The 24,963-nt window shown below is 46.1% G+C and overlaps 1 protein-coding gene across 4 annotated transcripts in view; it reads left to right on the top strand.

The window, feature by feature from the left end:
* PTPRG (protein tyrosine phosphatase receptor type G) overlaps positions 1-24,963 on the top strand; it is a 666,481-nt gene that overhangs the window by 631,321 nt on the left and 10,197 nt on the right. For all 4 annotated transcript variants that reach the window (XM_064496361.1, XM_031470665.2, XM_010980956.3 and 1 more), the window contains 11 exons: positions 3,387-3,469; positions 3,664-3,798; positions 4,837-4,971; positions 6,883-7,055; positions 8,164-8,299; positions 11,594-11,740; positions 13,246-13,339; positions 14,190-14,266; positions 14,752-14,880; positions 18,552-18,698; positions 19,411-19,553. In XM_064496361.1, coding sequence (XP_064352431.1) covers positions 3,387-3,469; positions 3,664-3,798; positions 4,837-4,971; positions 6,883-7,055; positions 8,164-8,299; positions 11,594-11,740; positions 13,246-13,339; positions 14,190-14,266; positions 14,752-14,880; positions 18,552-18,698; positions 19,411-19,553 — 1,399 coding nt within the window. The remainder of the gene's footprint in view (positions 1-3,386; positions 3,470-3,663; positions 3,799-4,836; positions 4,972-6,882; positions 7,056-8,163; positions 8,300-11,593; positions 11,741-13,245; positions 13,340-14,189; positions 14,267-14,751; positions 14,881-18,551; positions 18,699-19,410; positions 19,554-24,963) is intronic.

Below are 24,963 nucleotides of genomic sequence, written 5' to 3'. Positions count from 1 at the left end.
AGTGGAGGAGGGTTCCCTTTTCTCCACAGCCTCTCAAGGATTTATCATTCATGGACTTTTGAATGGTGGCCATTCTGATCGGTGTGAGGTGATATCTCAGTAGTTCTGATTTGCATTTCTCTGATAATTAGTGATATTGAACATTTTTTCATGTGCTCCTTGGCCATTTGTATGACTTCACTGGAGAATTCCTTGTTTAGGTCTTCTGCCCATTTTTGGATTGGTTTTTGCTGCTGTTGTTGTCGTTGTTATTAAGTTGTATGAGCTGTTTATATATTCTGCAAAGTAAGCCTCTGTCGGTCACATCATGTGCAAATATTTTCTCCCATCCTGTAGCCTGTCATTTTGTTCTGCTTATGGTTTCCGTTGCTGTGCCAAAGCTTATAAGTTTAATTAGGTCCAACGTGTTGATTTTTGCTCTTATTTCTGTTGCCTGGGTAGACTGCCTTAGGAGAACATTGCTACAGTCTACATCAGAGAATGTCTTGCCTATGTTCTCTTCTAGAAGATTTAGTGTGTCTTGTCTTATATTTAAGTCTTTAACCATTTTGAGCTTATTTTTGTGCATGGTGTGAGGGGGTGTTCTAACTTCATTGATGTACATGCTGCTGTCCAGTTTTCCCAACACTGCTTGCTGAAGAGACTGTCTTTACTCCATTGTGTATTCCTGCCTCCCTTGTCAAAGATTAATTGGCCATAAGCCTGTGGGTTTATTTCTGGGCTCTCTGTTCTGTTCCATTGATCCATATGTCTGTTTTTATGCCAATACCACACTCTTCTGATTACTGTAGCTCTGTAGTATTGTCTGAAGTCTGGGAGAGTTAAGAGTTATTCCTCCAGCTTCGTTCTTTTTCTTCAATATTGCCCTGGTAAATCTGGGTCTTTTGTGATTCCATGTAGATTTTAGGATTGTTTGTTCTAGCTCTGTGGAAAATGCTCTGGGAATTTTGATAGGGATCGCACTGAATATGTTGATTCCCTTGGGTGGTGTGGACATGTTAACAGTATTAATTCTTCCAACCCATGTGCGTGGAATATCTTCCCATTTATTTGTGTCGTCTTTGGTTTCCTTCATTAATGTCTCGCAGTTTTCAACTTACAGGCCTTTCACCTCCTTGGTTAAACTTGTTCTTAGGTGTTTTATTCTCTTTGATTGTAAATAGGATTCTTTTCTCAGTTTCTCTTTCTGATAGTTCATTATTCGTGTATAGACATTTCAACAGATTTTCATGCACTGATTTTTGTACCTGCAACTTTACTGAATTCACTCAGTAGCTCTAACAGATTTTTGGTGGAGTCTTTAGAGTTTTCTGTATATGATATCATGTCATCTGCGAACAGTGAGTTTTAACTTCTTCCCTTATACTTTGGATGCTTTTATTTCTTTTTCTTGTCTAACTGCTCTGGCTAGGACTTCCATACCATGACATATAAAAACGGCCAGAGTGGACATCCTTGTCTTGGTCTCGGTCTTAGGGCAAAAGCTTTCGGCCCTTCACCATTGAGTATGACGTTAGCTGTGGACCCATCACATACGGGCTTAGGATTTCTATGTACAGGATCATGTCATCTGTGAATACAGTCTTACCTCTTCCAGAAAGAATGTTAAGAGAACCAAAAGTCATTTTGGAACAAGAGTATTTGTTTCAGTTGTCTGAGAGACTCAGGAGAAGGAGAAAAAAGAGAACAAGGAAGAAGAGTCAAACCTTTCTTTCTCTCCGGTCTTTGGATGGGCTGACTCTGGCAGTATTTGTTGGCCAGCTCAGTCAAGGCTCACCTTCCTGAGAGTGTGACGACTTGTCCATCCACATACTTCATTTCTGACCATGTAAGTCAGGCAGACATACACACATACGTGCCTTGCATGTGTCTGCACACATCATCCTCTCCACCAGAGCATCCTTTGCTTCTAGCGACCTCACTGCCTTGGCTAAAAGTATGGGACAGAGAAGAGGGAGGGGAAAAAAGGAACTTCTGTGTGATGTGCCGAAGGGTCGTGGTGTTTTGCTAGAAAAGCACCATTTCTGGTTAGATGTGTTTTTAATGTCACAGGTTCATTTGAGGTTTTACTTTCACAAAATCAAATTAGATGTCGTTTTAAGTTAATAAGTTCAGAGGGTTGCGTTTTGGTGTTCTCTTGGCTACTTGGTCAGATTCTCAGTACATCACCTGTCACCACGGTCTCCCCATATGTTAATGCCTTTGTATAGCAAAGCACAGCATGGGAAGGTCACAGAACAAGTAAAAGTAGCCCGTGAATGTGCCAGGAACCCAAGTAAGAAGCGTCTTCTCTCAGGAGCCATCACAGCTTTCACAGTATACATGGATGCCACCTCCTATAATGATCTTTGTAGCCAGTCCTGTTACCTTTTTGATTAACTGTGAATTTTGTAACCTGAGGAGTATGTGTTCGTGTCACTCTGAGAAAGAACAATTTAATGTTTACTAAGGCATTGCAGTTTGGATCCACATGCCTTAGGAGAATATTTTCATTTGTGTCAGGCAGCCCCTGTTCAGGTCCACTGTAGTCTATGAGAGTTTGTCAGCACAGCAAAGCAAGTCACAGGTCCAGGAAGGCGGAGGGCTTTGAAACAGTGCCTGATGGAGTCTGAGGTCAGTCTTGCCTAGGTTAGTCCACTCAGTGGACTCCTTTCTGAGCTGGCCTTTTATGATCATGACTATAAACAGAAATGTAAACTGGCTTTTGGCCATTCTGTTCCTAACTGGGGAAAAATAAAACTACGACCTCAGCTTCCTTTTATTTGTGTTCCTATAAATACAAGCTCGTTCTGTCAGGTAACTGGAGGCACATATCTCCACCCACCTTTTGTTCATTGGTGAAGGTTTAAGTGGGTTTTTAATCCTGACTGAGGACTTGAGATTCCTACAGTGAGACCACTGTTACAAGCAAGCTCCGGTTCCCTGCTTTACTTAGGTTCTGTTGGGGTGGTGGGAAGTCCAGCAGAATTGAGCGGTGGCGTCTCCTCAAAACAGATGCGCTGGACTTGATACAAGATTCACCTTTTTATATTTGTATGAATGGGGACGGGAGGGGGTCATAGGTTGTCAAAGGCCTTGGAAATTGGTTTTTAAATATAGGAGAAGAAGATTTTGAAGGGTTGCAACTTTTGAATGGTTTTATATGACCGAAGGAAGACTTCAGTTTGCTTTTTTTGGGCGCTGACAGGTCAGAGCGTGGGGTAGGAGTGTCCCTGTAGTTTGGAGATGGACTTGAGTGCTGCATCTTTGAATGTTTAGGTGTTTTGTCGGGGGTACTCTGAGAGATGCCGTGTTGCCTCTTTGCCTTGTTTTGTGCTTCGGAATGCTGCTAGTGTTTGAATTATACATTTTGTTTTTTTTGCTTTTTTTTTTCTTACCCTTTATAGATGATCACAGTAGGGTGAAGTTAAGACCTTTACCAGGAAAAGACTCTAAGCACAGCGACTACATTAATGCAAACTATGTCGATGTAAGTCAGAAATGTTTTTATAAACCTATTTCTGATAAATGCAGAGTGCCACAGAGGCTGTTGAATGTGTGTTAATGCCACACAGAGCTTTCACGGGAAAACGTAGCCTGGTACTGAGTATGGAAAGGCACTCGCACTGTGACCTGGTCTGTGGCCCCGCTCCCATCTCACTGTGTGCTGTGTCGTCTTTGAAGGGTTACAACAAAGCGAAAGCCTACATCGCCACCCAGGGGCCTTTAAAGTCTACGTTTGAAGATTTCTGGAGGATGATTTGGGAACAAAACACTGGCATCATTGTCATGATTACCAACCTGGTGGAAAAAGGAAGAGTAAGAGCTTCTTGACTTTATCATATACCTTCATTCAAAAAGCACTTACGGAGCGCCTGCTGTGGGGGGGGCTTTGCCCAGGCCTAAAGAGTTAGACAGATGCGCGATGTCCTCCTTGCCAGGAAGGTGAGCTAAGCGCTTATCAGAATGGATGAAGTGTGATGATCCAGGCGAACAGGACAGTAATTAGGGGGATGCTGTAAAACACACGAAGGCGTCCTCTAGTACAGAGAGTTTTTTCAAAAGAGCTAACATTTGAGGTGAGATTTTGAGCAATGGAGGAAGAGGAGAGTTACACAGGCTTGAAAAGAGGAGGGGCATCCCAAGAACAGGGGTTAGAAAGAACAAAAGCCAGGACATTGAAAGAAACTGTAGTCCAGGAACTGCTAATAGTTCAGAATGGGGGGAGTAAAGACTTGGCCATCGGTAAGAGTACCTTTTTTTTTTTTTTTTTTTTTTTAAGATGATGACTGATGGTTTGAATTTACTGGATTATGAGCATACGCTAGATGCTAATTTAGGCTGGAATCAGGGTCGAGGCTCAGGTTCATGACTCGAAATCACAAGTGCTCCACTTTGACCCCGGAGTCCCTGTTCTGCCCTTGATGACCCAAGTTGTACCGCGACGGCTCTCGCGGTTCCAGGAGGCTTGCTTTAGCTGCGAACACAGCCTGGCCTTCCAGAGAATACGTAAAATCCCTTTTGGACATACCTTACCCAAGGATCAGACACACAGGTTGTTTTCTTAGCGCCTCTATTAAGTGCATCACGTGTGGAAAGGTGATCACACATCCTAGGCCCAGTTTTGCAAATGACCTTGCTGACCTTGGCCACATGTGTCCCAGGATCGACCTCTTCAGCGGCCACGTCTGCCTGAAAGGATTTCAGCCCATCCCTTCCTTTTTTTTTTTTTTGGTCAAAAACAACGTGGCAGTATTAGCAGTGTTTTAAAACTGTCACTTGAAACCGTGTTATGAACGGTGAAATTGTGGTGTAAATTGCAGTTGTAATTGACAACTTTTTTTTTCCCCTCCGCAGAGAAAATGTGATCAGTACTGGCCAACAGAGAACAGTGAGGAGTACGGAAACATCATTGTCACTCTGAAGAGCACAAAAGTACACGCCTGCTACACGGTTCGTCGTTTTTCCGTCAGAAATACAAAAGTGAAGAAGGTACTGCAGGGGCGGGGCGGCTGCCAGGGCATCGCTTTTTAAACTACTATGAAAATTACGGTACAAGCGAGGCCAACTCTCGTAACCAACTTGGTGGGGGTTTTTTTCTTAAGTATTTTTGAAGCATTTTTTCACAACTCTTTTGATTGACATCAATGTATGGTGTGAAAGATATTGGCAAAGCACATAATAGAATTTAACTGGCCTGACTGAGTTCTTTAGTCTCTTCCTGAAGAAGGCTTCATTTGGGGGGCGGGGGATCGTCTGAGGTTTTGGTAACCGGCAAATATGGCAGCATCTGGTTGCTGATTGAGCTTTTGAATTCCAATTTTCTGACAGCTTTAAAGCACTGTTTCCCAAAGTGTGTTCCAAGGAATGCCAGCCGTGCAGGATGCCTGCCAAAAGCAAATTCTGTGATTTAGCAAGTGTGGGTAATGAGTGCCACCTGATACGTGGTTCCCCGTTAGAAATTTACAGCGAACACAGGTACCCAGAGTGCTGGAGTTAAGCAACCGATAGAAATGTGTAGTGTTTCCTAAGGTGACTTAACAGTGCTGTAGAGAAGGGTTAATAACATCCTGAGTCACACCTTGTGGAAATGCTGCTTTCAAGTTATCTCAGTTTCCCTTGTGGAAAATCCCCTGTCCCCTCGAGACTCAGGTCACTACTGCGGTAACTGAACTCAAGACCTGTGGTCATTAAGACATTGACAAGTATTACTACTCTGCGGAGGCTTAGGTAGGGCAGTTGTTTGTAGCAGTGGTTCTTAGTTTTTAATTTTTTTTTACAGTCTTGAACATGTTTGAGAGTGTGGTAATAAAACTGTCACCCCCTTGTCCCAGAAGAATTCACATGTAGTCACATTTTTATATGTATTTTCAGTGGCTCTGAAGTTCATTTGTGATCCGAGGTGAACAGTACTTTCTTTGTATAGCTTTTTTTTTTCCCTGAGAATGACAGAAGCATATGAAAATTAGTGGCTTGGTTTTCATCTGTGTTCTCTATCAGAGAGCTGTGAACTGGCTTAATTCTGAAAGAGAATAAAGCCATCACTCGTGAAAACAGTTCAAGTATTTAAACATGGCCCGCTTAACTTTTATTTTAGAAACAGCTTAAGTCCGAGAAGGAAGTCAAATAGGAACTTTAGGTGTTTTGCACACGGCCAAGTGGACAAAAGTAGTCACTGGATATGAGGGAAGATGAGAGAGAACAGAAGAATCAGGACATCGCAGGTCTGTGTAGCTCAGGGCTGACCACCCTACAAGCTTCAGTGTCGACTGAATAGCGACCTACAGTCATCAAATTTTTTTTTTAAATTTTAGAGGTATTAGTAATAAGAGAAAACCCATCCCAGGAAGTGATCTATTGGGGGAAATTTTTCATCCAAAGTAGTTAACATGTAAAAAAAAAGTTCAACCACTCAAAGGACAAGTACTCTGAGAAATCCATTTATAAAAGTGACAGGTAAATTGATGGCTGCCTCTGAGTCTGGAGCTTAAGGACATTTGGCACTCAGGCTCCTGGCCACACTCCCTGGGGAGTGCGGAGCAGCACCAGCCCTTGGGTGCTGAGGGTCCCACCCGGACAGTGGACAGAGAACGGGGCCGGGGGCGGGGGGAGGAGCGCCGACCCACGGTCAGGGGAGCAGGGGCAGGAAGTCAGGCAATGGAGGCCTTGGGGGCAAGTTACAAAGTGCTCTGGATGCTTCCAAATCTTAGAAAACTGATATTCAACATTCATTCCTGGTTCAGTCTTCAACCATTTTCTCTTCTTAAGAGACGTCCAGCGAGGTCATGCTCCCGCAGTCAGGGTGAACGAGGTCAGAGGTCATGTTCTCGACATCCTGACAGGATTTTTATCCAGAATGCCCCCTCTCAGCTTTAAAGACCTCTTTTTTCACCTTTGTCTTAGGGCCAGAAGGGAAACCCCAAGGGGCGCCAGAACGAGAGGGTGGTGATCCAGTACCACTACACGCAGTGGCCCGACATGGGGGTCCCCGAGTACGCCCTCCCGGTCTTGACCTTCGTGAGGAGATCGTCCGCAGCCCGGACGCCGGAGATGGGCCCCGTGCTGGTGCACTGCAGGTGGGCGTCGGCCCCCCCCCCCCCCCCAGCCGGGCTTCAGCTTTTCCAGTGGGCGGAGCGGCGGTGCGCGCCTCGTGACCCTGGACGCCTGTGGCCCTGCTGCTGCTCTGTTTGACTCGGAACCTGGGACTTGCCCTGGAGCCCGGGACCCATGAGACCCGGGGGGCGGGGAAAGGGGGTTACGGAAAGTAACTATCCATACCCCTAACGTTAAGAAATCATCTGCTCTTAGAGAATGAATCTCCAGGCTTCATAGTGCCATCAGTGATAAAATCTCCACTGTGCGTAGGGAAATTGTCAGCTCCTAGTAACCTAATACACACACACACACACAAACATACAAAATGACCTTTTCAACACAACTGTAGAACTTTGAACACTAGAGATTTTGAGGTTTTGAATATGGCTTTTCTGTAGGGTTTCTCCAAGTAACTGCTTTATGTTTGCAGGGATTCCAGCTCATACATGATCTATAAAATGGCTTTTTAAAAGCCCTTGTGAAGCCTGTTTTCCCTCAGCTAGCTGAAATAACTGTAGGTGATTTCTTAAGAGTGCTTGTATTGTGTTTCGTTTCTACGTCTTGGTTTCTTTCACCTTGGCGTTCACACGGTCTTAGTCTGGGATGGGCGTTCCGTAGCTGCCCAGCCTTTTCTCAGCGTTTCTGTCGGGCTGCTCTCACAGCACGATTCCACTGAGCGAGTCCTTCGCACAAGCTGGAACCAGTCTTCTGTTTAAAGTCACTTAGAACTGTACATTCTTGCGAACCCACTTAGAATCATTAAGATCAAGGTGAAAGTCTTAACAGAGAGCTTGGGTATCAGCAGAGTTGTGCGAGAGGGCGGGGTCGGGGGGGGGGGTTCTGCCAAAAGCTTCCTCAGCCCCGCCGGACCCGGCTCTTCCGAGCTGGTTCCGTTTCCTTAAACAGTCAGGGAATGGGAGTCGGAGGCCAGAACTTGCAGGTGGGCGCTGTTTCTACACCGGGCTTAGGAGAGACTAGAACAGCACGGTTAGTGCCAAAGCTCCCTAGACATTTAGATGAGGAGCTTTCCAGTCCGTGGTGCACGAGGCGACAGCCGGTGTGCGAGGTGACTGCGGCCCTCTCTTCCAGCGCCGGCGTGGGCAGGACGGGCACCTACATCGTGATAGACAGCATGCTGCACCAGATCAGAGACAAGAGCACAGTCAACGTGCTGGGCTTCCTGAAGCACATCAGGACGCAGCGCAACTACCTCGTCCAGACGGAGGTGAGGGGGAGCCTCCTACTCTCCTACTCTCCTACTCTCCTACTCTCCTACTCTCCTACTCTCCTACTCTCCTACTCTCCTACTCTCCTACTCTCCTACTCTCCTACTCTCCTACTCTCCTACTCTCCTACTCTCCTACTCTCCTACTCTCCTACTCTCCTACTCTCCTACTCTCCTACTCTCCTACTCTCCTACTCTCCTACTCTCCTACTCTCCTACTCTCCTACTCTCCTACTCTCCTACTCTCCTACTCTCCTACTCTCCTACTCTCCTACTCTCCTACTCTCCTACTCTCCTACTCTCCTACTCTCCTACTCTCCTACTCTCCTACTCTCCTACTCTCCTACTCTCCTACTCTCCTACTCTCCTACTCTCCTACTCTCCTACTCTCCTACTCTCCTACTCTCCTACTCTCCTACTCTCCTACTCTCCTACTCTCCTACTCTCCTACTCTCCTACTCTCCTACTCTCCTACTCTCCTACTCTCCTACTCTCCTACTCTCCTACTCTCCTACTCTCCTACTCTCCTACTCTCCTACTCTCCTACTCTCCTACTCTCCTACTCTCCTACTCTCCTACTCTCCTACTCTCCTACTCTCCTACTCTCCTACTCTCCTACTCTCCTACTCTCCTACTCTCCTACTCTCCTACTCTCCTACTCTCCTACTCTCCTACTCTCCTACTCTCCTACTCTCCTACTCTCCTACTCTCCTACTCTCCTACTCTCCTACTCTCCTACTCTCCTACTCTCCTACTCTCCTACTCTCCTACTCTCCTACTCTCCTACTCTCCTACTCTCCTACTCTCCTACTCTCCTACTCTCCTACTCTCCTACTCTCCTACTCTCCTACTCTCCTACTCTCCTACTCTCCTACTCTCCTACTCTCCTACTCTCCTACTCTCCTACTCTCCTACTCTCCTACTCTCCTACTCTCCTACTCTCCTACTCTCCTACTCTCCTACTCTCCTACTCTCCTACTCTCCTACTCTCCTACTCTCCTACTCTCCTACTCTCCTACTCTCCTACTCTCCTACTCTCCTACTCTCCTACTCTCCTACTCTCCTACTCTCCTACTCTCCTACTCTCCTACTCTCCTACTCTCCTACTCTCCTACTCTCCTACTCTCCTACTCTCCTACTCTCCTACTCTCCTACTCTCCTACTCTCCTACTCTCCTACTCTCCTACTCTCCTACTCTCCTACTCTCCTACTCTCCTACTCTCCTACTCTCCTACTCTCCTACTCTCCTACTCTCCTACTCTCCTACTCTCCTACTCTCCTACTCTCCTACTCTCCTACTCTCCTACTCTCCTACTCTCCTACTCTCCTACTCTCCTACTCTCCTACTCTCCTACTCTCCTACTCTCCTACTCTCCTACTCTCCTACTCTCCTACTCTCCTACTCTCCTACTCTCCTACTCTCCTACTCTCCTACTCTCCTACTCTCCTACTCTCCTACTCTCCTACTCTCCTACTCTCCTACTCTCCTACTCTCCTACTCTCCTACTCTCCTACTCTCCTACTCTCCTACTCTCCTACTCTCCTACTCTCCTACTCTCCTACTCTCCTACTCTCCTACTCTCCTACTCTCCTACTCTCCTACTCTCCTACTCTCCTACTCTCCTACTCTCCTACTCTCCTACTCTCCTACTCTCCTACTCTCCTACTCTCCTACTCTCCTACTCTCCTACTCTCCTACTCTCCTACTCTCCTACTCTCCTACTCTCCTACTCTCCTACTCTCCTACTCTCCTACTCTCCTACTCTCCTACTCTCCTACTCTCCTACTCTCCTACTCTCCTACTCTCCTACTCTCCTACTCTCCTACTCTCCTACTCTCCTACTCTCCTACTCTCCTACTCTCCTACTCTCCTACTCTCCTACTCTCCTACTCTCCTACTCTCCTACTCTCCTACTCTCCTACTCTCCTACTCTCCTACTCTCCTACTCTCCTACTCTCCTACTCTCCTACTCTCCTACTCTCCTACTCTCCTACTCTCCTACTCTCCTACTCTCCTACTCTCCTACTCTCCTACTCTCCTACTCTCCTACTCTCCTACTCTCCTACTCTCCTACTCTCCTACTCTCCTACTCTCCTACTCTCCTACTCTCCTACTCTCCTACTCTCCTACTCTCCTACTCTCCTACTCTCCTACTCTCCTACTCTCCTACTCTCCTACTCTCCTACTCTCCTACTCTCCTACTCTCCTACTCTCCTACTCTCCTACTCTCCTACTCTCCTACTCTCCTACTCTCCTACTCTCCTACTCTCCTACTCTCCTACTCTCCTACTCTCCTACTCTCCTACTCTCCTACTCTCCTACTCTCCTACTCTCCTACTCTCCTACTCTCCTACTCTCCTACTCTCCTACTCTCCTACTCTCCTACTCTCCTACTCTCCTACTCTCCTACTCTCCTACTCTCCTACTCTCCTACTCTCCTACTCTCCTACTCTCCTACTCTCCTACTCTCCTACTCTCCTACTCTCCTACTCTCCTACTCTCCTACTCTCCTACTCTCCTACTCTCCTACTCTCCTACTCTCCTACTCTCCTACTCTCCTACTCTCCTACTCTCCTACTCTCCTACTCTCCTACTCTCCTACTCTCCTACTCTCCTACTCTCCTACTCTCCTACTCTCCTACTCTCCTACTCTCCTACTCTCCTACTCTCCTACTCTCCTACTCTCCTACTCTCCTACTCTCCTACTCTCCTACTCTCCTACTCTCCTACTCTCCTACTCTCCTACTCTCCTACTCTCCTACTCTCCTACTCTCCTACTCTCCTACTCTCCTACTCTCCTACTCTCCTACTCTCCTACTCTCCTACTCTCCTACTCCTGTCCCTGGAATCGAACCTGCTACCTTCACTATGCTAGGCCTACACTCTACCCCTAGCCTACCACCTCTCTCTACTTACCTTCCTTTCCCCACACTCACCTTTCACTCCCCTGCTCAGGGAGTAAGCTGGCTCACCTCCTGTAAGTAAGTAAGTAACATCAGGCTCCACCTGATCTTACTGAAGATCTGAAGAACATTCAGAGTCATCACCTGAGAGAGGCTGGCCTACTCCTCACCTGACAAGGGGAGCCTTACAGACACTATAGGAAAGCTTGGAATCTCGGGGCTGGCAAAGGGGTTCCTCTTCCCTGCACAGGGGATTCAGTCTCAGGAGAAAAGGGACAGATCTCTCAACATGCCTGCGACCTCTGTGACAGGACACGTCCTTACTGAGCCGAGCGAGCCTGGTTCTTCCTTCGTGCCCTCCTCCCCTCAGTGAGTGCCATGTACTTTCAGGAGCAGTACGTTTTCATCCACGATGCCTTGTTGGAAGCCATTCTTGGAAAGGAGACGGAAGTATCTTCCAGTCAGTTGCACAGCTACGTTAACAGCATCCTCATACCAGGAGTCGGAGGAAAGACACGACTGGAAAAACAATTCAAGGTAATGCTCTGAGTACATCTCTTTGCTAAAAAAGCAAGGAAGGACAGAAATGCCTGGATTGGGGTGGAGGGCCATGTGTGCTTTGCAGGAACGTGCACCCCTGCGGTGCGGCACGTGGGAGAGTCAGGTGTCCACCTACGTAGGAAGTGCTGGGGGCCGAGCGCATAGTGCGGTATGCTACTGTCTTGTGGGCACTTCAGTGCTGTCTGGACAGAAGACTCAGCCCCGACCGCAGTGACACAATGCTTTGAACCAGTCATTCTGGTCCAAAAAGTAGCCTCTGGATTTTCTCAGAACTAATCTGTCCTCCCCTCAGGAAAAATGGCTGCTTGTTGACATCTTATCCCCCAAAGCCAAGCTCTTTGAAAGCCATGCCTAGCTGATAATTTAGAAACCACAGAAAAGAGTTCCTGAAGGAAACTAGACCAAAGTTAATTGTCCCCCAAGTGGTGGTTCTTTTCCTTTGATGGGGGCGTGAAGAAGTGGGAAAGGCACGTAAGGTTTATGTGACACCGAGTGACATAAAGGCGGAAAAAGAGACTGTAAGAAATACCAGGTCATTATGCTCAGGAACTCAGCCATCTCCAGCTACTACGTGCTTTCCTCTGTATTGCTTGCTCCTGAGACTTTCAAAATGGGGCTCTTTTGCACATTTTTCTACATGTAATTGTTCATCTTGTATCGGGATGGAAAGAAGGAGATGAATCCCTGCCGTCTTGAGTCTTCATGGTAAAACCATCCATAGACTCCGAAACCTTCCTTTGAGTCCCAGCTGACAGCAGTGAAACTCTCAACCAAATGATAACAAATGATGTGAAACGAAAAATAGATTATTGTCACCGAGTTCAGCGATAACAGTTTAAAATGTCTGGCTCTCCTTATCTAACGCCCTAGCTACTCTAAAAACCATTTAAGACAATTAAAAGGGAGGACATAAGTGTCTCTTTTTGAATGTTCAGTATGAATTCTTAAAAAATATTAAGTACCATTATTTGTTAATATTCTGCCTTTTTTGTTTCTGCAACATTTGTCTATACATACTTTAAAAAAAAAAATCCATCAAAGAAATCAGTTCATTGGAAACCAAGTACTGTGTTCCTTTGTAGGCACTAACCACTTTAGAACTAAAATAGAAAAAAAAAAAAAGCAAAACTAGAATCAGAAGCTTAAACCCCACCCAGGTCACTAGACAGAAGTTACGAAGCATCGGCACGAGGAGCCCACTCCCCTGTGCTCTGCTGGGGCCCCCCCGGCCCCCCAAAATACAAGGACAGATAGATTACTGGCACCTCCTCCAGCTCGCCAGGCACCTGCTACCAAGTATATCTTTCTTCTGGTTTTGCTGTTTATCCCAGCTTGATGGAGACATGGTTGAGGGTGTACACAACACAATGATTTATTACGTATGTATATGCAGAAAAATGATTGCCACAGTGAGTTGGTGATTTAGCAAAGCCACAGTTTTAACCCTTTGAAAGAAGACTCAAACACGGCTTCTGTTTCAGCTGGTGACACAGTGCAACGCAAAATACGTGGAATGCTTCAGTGCGCAGAAAGAGTGCAACAAAGAAAAGAACAGGAACTCCTCAGTCGTGCCGTGTAAGCTCTTCCCGGCGGTCCGCCTGGACTGCCTGCCTTTTCTTACTGAATTGACTGCATGTGTACAGAGGCAGCTGCTACCCAGGGGGAAGGGCATGCTCGGGACAACTAAAGCAGGAGGGGGGTGCCTCTCGGCACCGGCCAGCTGCCGCATCTCTGGGACGTGGAATCTAGCTTCTTTTCACCTTGACATTCAAGAGTTAGACCAGGGTCTACCTTAGAAAGAAAAAAGTCGAGTCGCTGTCCCTGCAGCTTTAATGCTCTTTTAATACCTAGACTCCTGGATTAATCTGCATAAGTGGAACTACATTATTCAATTATTCTGGCCATTGAGACCACGACACTGCTGTGTGAGTAACTCGGGTCGCAGCAGGGGACTGTGTGCGAAGGCTGCAGTCAGAGGCACGGGGGACCACTGGAGAGATGGTCTCTGTGGAGAAAAGGCCAGTACTTTCTAGGCCCTTCCGGAGGGGACAGACACGGGTAAAGGGATGGCAAAAAAGCACAGCGCACTATGTTGGTATCATCGTAGGCATATCAAACCAGGGTCAAAAATTATGAAACCCTCTGTCATCTCTGCACAGAGGATTCTCTCAGTGATCTGGTGGGAAGACCTCTCCCAAACAACAAAGTTATTCCTGTAATGCGTGTGTCCTTATGGGAACGTGCAGCCAAATTTCCTTTCACGTTCTGCCTTAGCTGGTAACGCTGGAGCTTGGGTAAAAACATAGGTAAGTCTTAAAAAGAAAGGGGACCCAAGGGGACATATTATTCAACAAGTAAATCTCAGACAGCACTGTTGCTCGTGTTTGTAACGAGGCAAATGTGTTCTCGTTTCTCCATGTAACAGCCGAGCGAGCTCGCGTGGGCCTCGCACCGTTGCCTGGAATGAAAGGAACGGACTACATTAACGCTTCTTATATCATGGTGAGAGTCAACAGCTCATTAGAAATAAACTCAAGTAAACTGAAAGGTGCTGAAGAGCAGATACCATCTCTGAGACTTTCCTTTTTCAAATAATTTCTCGATGTGTAATATCAACATAAGAGACATTTCTGTATCCAGAGACCTCTGACAAAAGTACCTCATCAGTGGGGATACAGAAATGCTCAAATTAAGAAAATACTTTATGCTAATTTCACCCACCGAGTCTTGGACTAAATGCTGAAATTACTGTAATGTAAGAACAGTAGGGGTAAGCAGAAGTCAACTGGACGTGGACAGAAAATTGTCTATTCGTGTCAGCAGAAGTACATCTAAAAATTAGCCAAAGGCACTGAATGCCTTTTTCGATTATTTCAGGGAGGTCAGAACAGGGCTGGTCTTACTGCTTCATGAATTTATTTCACTACTGCAGAGTTAGACGAAAACTCTCATAGTCACTGGGGGTTTTTTTGTCTTTCTAACCACAGGGCTACTACAGGAGCAACGAATTTATTATAACCCAGCATCCTCTGCCGCACACCACGAAAGATTTCTGGCGAATGATCTGGGATCATAACGCGCAGATCATTGTCATGCTGCCAGACAACCAGAGCTTGGTAAGCAGCGCACATCTGCTGTGTATTAACGAGCCCGTGCGGCCCCAGGCACCGCTTAGCTCGCGACAGGGCTGCGGTGCCGGCACGCGCCAGGGAGGGAACGGGCACGTCTCAGCTTTGACGTCTGCACGGGTTCCTTGCACAGTCTCACCGCCACTGACCCCGTACGGTCCACCACTGGGTTTCTAATGCTGCTGCTACCCGCCCTCAGCTGTACCGTGCGTGGCGCTGCGGGAGGAGGCGCTGCCGGGGGCCCTTTTACCAGCTGCACTGATGATGACCCGAGCCGACCCCCTAGTTGCTGGGTGTCATGGTGAAAAACGAGTAACAGTGGCTAGCATTTATCGAGTATAACTGTGTTTTCACAGGTATGAACTCATTGAATCCTCTCTACAACTTTATGACAAGGGACCTCCCGTCTACCTAGTAGCTGAGAAAACTAAGGGGTAGTCACCAGCCCAGGGGCACGTACCAGGAACCAGAGCCAGGATCTGAGCCTGAATCCCAGGTCTCATTTTACTACTGTGTTTGTCCCACCCCACATCATAGAGATGTGCCCCAGCTCCCCCCAAAAAAATATCCAAAGTACTGATAATGGGGGATGGAGCCAAGAGACTCACTGCTCGCCCTCTCCCACAAATACACCAAGGATGACATCTGCAAACCCTCTGAATCGCACAGAACACCCACTGAACACTGGCAGAGGGTCTCTTGTTTCGAAATACAGGCAGATTCTCACCAAATCCGAAAAACAGGTTTATACTGTGTAGCACAGGAAACCATACTCAATGCCTTGTAGTAGCCTGGGGTGAAGAACAGGAGAACGAACGTGTGTATGTTCCTTTGTGACTGAAGTGTCGTGCTGTGCGCCAGAAATCGACACAAACGTGTAAACTGACAGTACTTCAAAAAATATATTTTTTAAAAAGGGCTAATAATGTATCATTATCGCCTCCCACACACACCCCATAGGCAGGCCACATCCATCACAGGGAAGGAGATAAGGCTTTCTGGTTGCAAATTAATGCGACTCTTCCAAACCTGGACTTAGCTCCTACCTCTTCTTCCTCCTTCCGGTCCTTCCCTACTGAGGTCTCTCGACCCCGGAAGAGAAGGGCGAGCAGGTTTATAGAAATCAGCGTTTGTGCTGAGCCCTCACTTCATTCTTAAAGTTGCAGCGTGAGTTGGGTCTTCGAAAGTGACTGGGAGGATATGCAAGACCACAGAGTAAAAACAAAAACAAAACCGATCTGCCGCCATGAGTGTCAGAGTAGCGAGTGTTTTAATCAGGAAAGAACAGCCTGTGATTGAACCCCTAGTCCTGATGACATGCATTTGACTGTGTGCCCAGTCAGTAGGAACTTCACTTTGTCGCTTTTTGCTCCAGCTTCAGAATACCAAGACTGCTTCTGTGTGATAGAATGGCAACAAAGTTGAGATTCTTAGGCTAAAAACTGGAGTGTAAATTTTCAAATTAGCTGGCAATAGGGGTCTATTCTGCGTGGCATATGGAAATTGGAGGCATTTAGGGTTGTTAAAGCGTGCATTTGTTGGATGAGTCAGTGTTTTGTGAGCCTCACTTAGCAGAGGACAGTCACCGAAAGCATCTACCCGTGGGCTCATTTGTACAGGGACGACAGTGGGGGACTGGACCAAGGAAGTCAACACGTGTTCTGCGGCCGGTGAGGATGCAGGCCGGCCCCGTCATCTCAGGGTCTGAGGCCGAGGGAGGCTCGGCTGGGATCGTGCGTGTCTGCACTCATGGCTCTGGGGCGGAAAGTCACATTCCTCAGTGCGTGGTTTTTCCTGAAGACACTGTCTCTGGGGTTTTGGTTGCTTCACTACTTATTACTACTGCAACTTTACAAGACCATGCTTCTGTGAACCCGCTGGTCACTGGTGCCTCGGCCCCTGTGCCCTACCTGTAAGCAGCGTTTACTGTGAGACCAGAGCTCCTACTGAATTAAGAAGTAGCAATTCTTTGTCATAGTCTGTCAGGAGGCTCAGTTACTCCCTAGTTTACTATCTGGATTCAAAAGTTCTCGCTGCTTCTTCCATCACTAACGTTTCTTGGGCAGTCTTCAAGCCAATCAGATAATTTCCAGTTCATGTTATCAAAACAGTGCTTTGAGGTGTGCAATTTCTTTTGTCTCACTTTTCAGAGATAGAAATTAAGGCTGAGCTAGATGAATTTATTCAGAATCAGATCCAATCGTGTGTGTAGTCTGTGTATACTGGTTAAATTTAGAGGCCTTGTGCATCATTATGTCTTTAATATCTATTAAAAGGGCTCTAATTCCATTTCCTTGGACAAAATAGATTAAAACCCAAGACACTTAGAGACTTCTTTTGTATAGACTAAACCCAATTGCTAATCTGTTTCTCCTTATGCTGAGCTTTAAAAATAAAAATGTGCTTGGCAATAATAAGCTATATTGAAACTTGAAAGGGTGATAAGTCTTACTGGACTGTTGGCTCATTTCTAATGCAACAATGGAAGAGTAAACACAGCCTTCTTTGTTTTGAACATTATTCAGAACTATTTCTGACTTCATTAGGAGTATCTAAGCCTTTTCAGGAAAATTCCCATTGAAATCTACGTATTACAGCCAAACTGAAATATGCCATTTGACCTGAGGAGGAAAAAGGCGCAGCGGGGGAGGGCTCGTCCTAATTACTCTGTTTCTCACAGTCTCCAGCCCGCGGGATGCAGCAGTTAACCTTTTCATAGCATCCAAGTACCAAGCCCGAATGATGATTTTTATAATTGAAGTATAGCTGATTTACACTATTGTCTTAGTTTCAGGTGTACAGCTAAGTGATTCGGTTTTTTGTTTTTTTTTTTTCCACATCGTTTTCCATTAGAGGTTATTACTGACCATAGTCCCCTGTGCTGTACAGTAGGCCCTTGTTGGTTATCTAGCTTATGTATAGGAGTTTCTATCTGTTATGGAATATTTACTTAATCTTAAAATAGATGCACATTTAAAGCTGGCCTGATTCAAGGCTGAAAGACTTTGTGTTACCCGCTTTTGAAATCTAACATTGACTGATTAATTTTCCTTTTAAGAAGCCAACTTACAGCCAACATGCTTTTTTATGGACTTGTCTGCGTGAGTGCTTGTGTTCTCATCTATAAAGACAGACAGATTAAATAAACAGAAATCCCTTACCTCACTAGTACACTGTACAAATTACATAAGATAATGTTCAGGAAAGTCCTTTGCAAAATGCTGATTCAGCTCAACTATTAGTTACCAACATAATGCACAGGAAGCAATAATTAGTGTATCTTCGTGGTTCAAGCAGTTGTGAAGTAACATTAATGGACCCAGACCCTGTCTCCTTTTTGTTTTCTTTTTGCTATGACCATTGTATTACAGAGCATTTCGCGGCTCGGGCTCATACAGCCCCCAGAGGGAGCATTTTTGGTTGTTGGACAGGTGCAGGGCACTAGGTAAGAGGTACTATTAAGCATATTTTACAGTAACAGAGCAAGCACTGAACGCAGCACAATTACACAGGGATGTAATGTCACTTAAAAGCTGCTTTGAGAGGTATGGGAAATGACAAACATAAGAAATCATCGGGCAAGAAAAACCAAAAGCAAACAGTTGACGGCACTGCAGAGGAGTTTTTCTCTTTCTCTTTCTGATTCTCGGCTCCCGCAGGCTGAAGACGAGTTTGTGTACTGGCCAAGTCGAGAAGAATCCATGAACTGTGAGGCCTTTACCGTCACCCTGATCAGCAAAGACAGACTGTGCCTCTCAAACGAGGAGCAGATCATCATCCACGACTTTATCCTGGAAGCGACACAGGTACCGTCACAGCGCGGTCCCAGCCGCCCCCGGGCCCCGCGCCTTCCGTCTGCGCGATAACGGACTCACTCACCGCCCTCCGACGGGCCCGGGGATCCGAGTACGACTTAATTTGAGTACGACTTGTTTTGCTTCCATCAAATAGTTGCTTTTCCCAGCTGGAAAGATGCAATGTCACACTTCCTCTGACTGAGCAGGCACACAAATGGGCCCGTTGCCCTAATTACAGAAACAATGCGCTAGAGTTCAATATTTTCTCTGCCTGCAGAAATGTAAGCCCTGAAATGTGCTGCAGAGATGGTACTACGAAGACTTTTTTTCTTCAGTAAATAACCCTTTGATAATTAACTCCCTTCTTATGGGCATAGACAACAGGGGAGCTGTCGTGTATCAGTAATTTAAATAGTGACCTCCTCGCCCCTTCCTTGTTTGGTTTCTTTCCCTTTATTTTTCTAGATAAGACAGAGTAGGATATAAAGTCTCCTATAATTTGTTGTCCCTTGAACTCTTCCCCTGAACAAAACCAGACTCTGTCACTCCCACGACCTCCGTTTTTTAGTGGCAGGCAGACCTCCCTGGTATTTTCTTACAGACCTAGGTGGCTCCCGTGTCCCTCAGTCACCTAGACGCCCGCGGGAGCGAGTGCCGGCCACTAGCCCGGGGCTGTGCCGGCCCCGGGGCGGGGGGCTGACCTGTGCTGCGCTGCTTGCAGGATGACTACGTCCTGGAGGTCCGGCACTTCCAGTGTCCCAAGTGGCCCAACCCGGACGCCCCCATCAGCAGCACCTTCGAGCTGATCAACGTCATCAAGGAAGAGGCCTTAACCAGGGACGGCCCCACCATCGTGCACGATGAGTATGCCTCTCCTCCTTGCTTTTCTCCCTGCATGGCTGTAGGAGAGGGGCAGGGAGCCAGCTTTCAGGACCCTTCTCCCTGTCAGCTTGTGACAGTTCCAGGTCATTTCTAACATGTACACGTACAAGGTCATTGTCGTCCTCATCGCATTTTAATTCGTCAGATGCTTCCAAGGCCTCCGGCTCTCCTGGTGGGCGGGCTTCTAGACAGGTGACAGTGCTTAGCCCTCCAAGATGCAGTCCCATGCTGTCTTTCGGAGGTTTTCTGTTTCAATAATGTAAATGAAACAGTTCATTCTTAATGTACATTTTTATATTTACACTAATTTACATGTAATCATTTATATTAAGTTATTTTAAATCCTCACATTGAATTTTAGCAAATGCTTATTACGGAAGAAACCTTTTAAAATATAGTTTAGCTGATTCATAGTGGAAAAGTTACTATTATTAATGATAACATTTATAGTTTACAGTGTGTCTTTTGGGGGGGGGGAAGGGGGTAAACTAGATTTATTTATTTATTTATTTTTTAAGTGGCAGTACTGGGGATTGAACCCAGACCCTCAGGGATGCTAAGCACACACTCGACCACTGAGCTATACCCTCCCCCTTACAGTGTGTCTTGAAGTTGACAGCACAACCTTTGGGGGTTTAAAAGGTAAAGCCTATGAATCTCAAAGAGAACAAAGTAACTTACTCCTGACTCAGCGTCTGAGTATCCAAATGGAGTTCAAACTCAGCCCACTTCCCCTTTAATGAGAAGGAAAGGCTCATAGATATGATACGGATTGTACAGATACACTTATGGTATATGAATATGATATCTACCTTAAGGTATAGATGCCCTGTATGGAATATGAATCTCTGGAGTCAGACTTCAGAGTGGGAATCGACCTGCAAGTCAGGTGCGTAATCCCACGCAGTTTAGACTCACAGACATCCAGCCGATAGCACCAGTTACACCCCCTCATCTCTATTTCAGTTCCAAGCTAGCTCCCTTGGTCAGCAACTTTTTAGGGCATCCATTATGTTCATTCCGTTACCAGCTGCTCTGGTAGCATAGATATTAATACATTTCACGGTAAACCTTATTGTTCCGGTCTTTTGTGTTCCTGGAACGATCGCTGTAACAGTCTAAGTGAACAAAGACTTTGGGCCTAGGTCAGCGCCTTCCCCTCAGATCCAAGTCCTCTATTTGAAGCCAGCCGTGTTACTGGCTCCCTCCAAAGACTTCGATGGTCTGTTTCAAAATGTTGACCTACTTCTTCATTAGATGACGAATTAAGGTTAGTGAAATCCCTAAGTAAGACCCCTGGAAACGTGACAGCCACCAGCAGTGTTTAAATAACACACACAAAACCTCAAAATAACTGGGTAGTTGCTGCTAGTCCGTGAAACTGAAGCATATTATGCAGTTAGAGCATAAAGCTGGGGCTGCTTCTAGAGTCCCGTCCCCCCCCCCCCCCCCCGACTGATCTGGGTTAGCTTTTCAAGAACCTCTTGGAATTCACATTCTAATGTTGCTCCCGTTTCGCTTCTCTGACAGGAGCACTCCCAGGGTCTGTCTTGCGGTCAGAGAGGCAGCTAGGAAAGGCAATCACCAGCTACTTCAACAATCTGAACAGAGCTGTGTGATTCCTTTCTCCATACTGTCTTATTCAGCGATTTTTATTTCAGGCTACCTGCTGAATATGTCTCCTCTGGAATTAATCACATGTACCTTGTTCTCAGGCCTAAATAAAGAAAAGAGCAAATTATTCCTAAACTAAACTAGTGGATCTTCACGTACCATACAGTTGAGCTGGCTTAAAAGCCACCTAAAGATAGATGTTCATTCATTTATCCACCATCTTTAAGAGATAAGTGATTGCATGGAAATTAGTTTTCTACATCAAACAAATTTGAAATTTTTAAATAGTTGCTCGCTCTCGTGCAGCACGCTGAAGGCCAGTTACCTTTCAGGGTCCATCTTACCTTCTGATGGCCTGCCGACACCCCAGATTTACCATCTGTCAACCCAGACTCCTCATCCTCCCAGCCTGCTCCCATCCACTGAGTTGTACAGACCAGAAACGCATCAGAGTCCCTTCTGTGTGCCCCTCGCCTCCACAGCTGACTGGCCACCGGCTCTTGTCTACACTACCCCACTCTCTCAGTACACTTTTCGCAGTCTTCGGCCTGGTCCAAGTTTACTTCTCCGGCTCTCATCCCCGTCCTCCGCAGCCCACCTGGCCCCAGCAAATACTGTCTTTCTCTGAGTGCCCTTTCATTCAGCACACACTGCAGGAGTCATTCTCTTTGAACCCGTCTCTAACTCACCCCGGAGGTGATCATCCACACACAGCACGTCTTTACCAAGGCCGTTCCTGTTTATCACATCCTATCGTAACCACTTGTTCACAGGACTGTCACCCCACACTGCAGAGACCAGCAGTGGTGACTTACTCGTCCCCGTCTCCAGAGGGTGACGCCCACTGCCGGGCACGTAGTGGGTGCTGGGTAAATACTGGTACGAATGGGTACCGTGCTTCAAATCAAGATGACTTACCCCATCATTAAGGACACATACCCTTATATGACCTTTCCCCAGAGAGCCTTGCTTTTCATTTTGTATGGTGTTATCTTACCAGCTTGTATTCATTTGTGAACCGTAAAACCAATTTCCAAAGGTTTTTTTTTTTAACCTGTCAAAAATAGAAGTGGGCAGGCTTGTAAAGAAAGCTTCAGTGCTTCAACTCAAAGTCCAGGAGTTGAACTTTGCACACTTCGTGATAACTGGTCTTCACAGCTATGTGCCCAGAGGTTGAAGGTTCTAGGTAAAATGATCTAAGGATAAACTTCCTCACCAAAAAGTAAACGGATTCTGTCTGAGGACAGGTGCAGCTTAAGGGCAGACTGCTTTATTCACAGCATCCTTTGCTTGCTCGTCTGTTCAACACAGTTCTGGCCGGAGGCTGGTCTGTGTCATTACTGTCAAATTTTAAACAGAGTCTACGTTCCTACAGAAGTATGGAACACAGCCATGGTTCTTACAGTTTTATGAGCCAACACTAGATTAGGCCTCTACACGCGGAACGAAGGCTAGTTTCTTGTGCAGATACCTTGTGTTAATTATTTGCTCTGGAGAGCTGTCTCGCACCACCCTGGATGCCATGGTGGGCTAACTTACTTCAGCGTTTCTCAGTGTGATCTCGAAGACTCCTGGTTGGGAAGTGGGGTCTCCAAGCCCTACCGGGAGATCCGAGAGCACACAGCTCTTTTCATACTACTGCGGACACTCTTGTTCTGTCTTGAGCACGTGCTGGCCTTTCCCAGAGCTACGTGGCAGCGGGATGACATCCCCACCGACAGCTAACGGGATGTGCGCTTGCATGGTTTTGGGTTGTAACATTCTCTCAGTTCTGATGCCTGGTGCAGCAAACACTGATATGATCCAAATAAGCAAATCTCCTTCAATAAATGTGCATTTTACTTGTCCTGAGACAGTCCATAGGAAATGCCAGAGTACACGGACTGCCTTCTGTACCAACGGTTGCAAAGGCGCCCTCAAATCCTAACTCTTCAGTTCCTCAAGTAATCCTCAAACATTGGGGGTCATTTTAGGACCCCCCACTTCATGTATGAGAAAACAGGGCCTCTAAAGGTAAGGAATAGGGCCCGTGTACACGTCTGGTTAGTACGTGTCAAAGCCAGGACCGGCTACATAACGTGTGGGGTCCAGCGTTAATGAAAATGCAGGAACACTTGCTCAAAAATTAAGAATTAACAATTTCCAGATGGCAGCACCAGAGCACTAAACTAAGTGCAGGACCCTCCTGAGTAGCGGACCGAGTGAAAAGCGCGGAGCGCAGTGCCACAGCCCAGGTGACAAGCCCGGGAGCCGGCACTGGCCGCGGTCACATCCCTCTGATCCCGGGGTTGACACGCCTCCCAGCGGCTTTCACAGCCGGGTCTCCTGTGCTCGTCTCCCTCGTGTCTTCAGGCTGTGGGGTGTTTTTTTTCTCCCCTTCTTTATCTTCGCATCCACTTCCGAAGTTTCCATCTCTTGAAGTCCTGTGGTTTTTGTGTTCCGTTATGCCCCAGGATGGATGCGCATTCAAGCTCTGACTCTGTTTCCCTTTTTGCCCTCCTGATTCCTGAGGGAAGCGTCACTTCCTGCACAGTGACACGTGCTGACTCTGGACCGCGTTCTTGGTTATGATTTTTAAAACATCGTAAAAGCAAAACAAAGATCTCTCTCACTATATGAAATAGTAGAAAGTATAATTAAACGGCCGTAGGTATGATACACCCTAACAATGCAAGGAACCCCAATGTGTTTTAAAACGAATATAGACAAGCCACTTAGAACCATTACTGACCATCAGGAAACTGAAGTACTTTTCTCTGAGGCATAGACAGGAGATGAAAATACATTTTCACAGCACTGCTTAAGTATTGTTCTCAACAGGGCCCTTTGAGAAACTGGCAAACTATCAAACCCAGTGAATTGATATCTTACCCTTATTTATTTTTGTAACTAAGTTATAAATTACCTGTGTCACTTTTTCACCAAGTCCCTGTGGTTTTAAGTGCAAATGCATGAAACCTGACAAACATCCTTCAATCCTACTTAATTCCTAAACTTCCCAAAGAGAGTAGCCTGCCTGTATTTTTTTTTTCTATTTTTTTGGCTGTCTTTAAAGACTGATACTTTAAAGCATCTGTGCGTTTGGTTGACTTGACCTAGTTTCTAGTCATGTTGAAAGTCCTACTGTACTTCCTTTTCATTTAGGTCCTTAAGAGAGGCTAAATACAGGAAGGGCAACCCAAGGAAAGGCCAGGGGAACTCCCCGTGCAGTGCACACTGCATAATAAAATACATCATTCCTCACTGAATCCTATCTGATGGCTACAGTGAGCTCGAAGAAAGAGCTGAGGGGAAAAGAAAAAAACAGTTTCACTAGAACAGATTAAGCAAAAGTTAAAAGGTTAAAATCTTCCTCTTTTAAAAAAAGTCAATATGAGTAATTGGGGGGAAAAGAAAAAAACTAGCTATTCTAAAGTGAGAAAGTAAACTCAGTTCAGTCTAGAATCTGAGGAAAGACAACATAATGAACTAGAACAAAAAATACATTAAATCAGGGTTAACAAAGCAATCATGATAGGGTTTTAAAATAATATGCTCAGAGAGCTCAAGGAAAACTGTATGAGACGAATTAAAAACATGTATTATGAAACAGGACTAAATTAGAGGTTAAGAAATGGAAACAGTAAGAGATGGGCTGTTAGTAGAGTGGACAAAATCAGACTCATGGAAGTAGATGTTTACGAGGTCCACGGAGAGAGAAAAGAGATGAAAGAGGAAGGAGTAACAGCTGACAAAAAGGTAAGGATGACTGAGATTCTCTAAGAAGTGAATCCAGGGA

Source organism: Camelus dromedarius, chromosome 17, assembly GCF_036321535.1.
Source record: "Camelus dromedarius isolate mCamDro1 chromosome 17, mCamDro1.pat, whole genome shotgun sequence".
Lineage (NCBI taxonomy): Eukaryota > Metazoa > Chordata > Mammalia > Artiodactyla > Camelidae > Camelus > Camelus dromedarius.
Note: the sequence above shows the minus strand (reverse complement) of the source record. Positions and strands in the feature narration are given on the sequence as shown.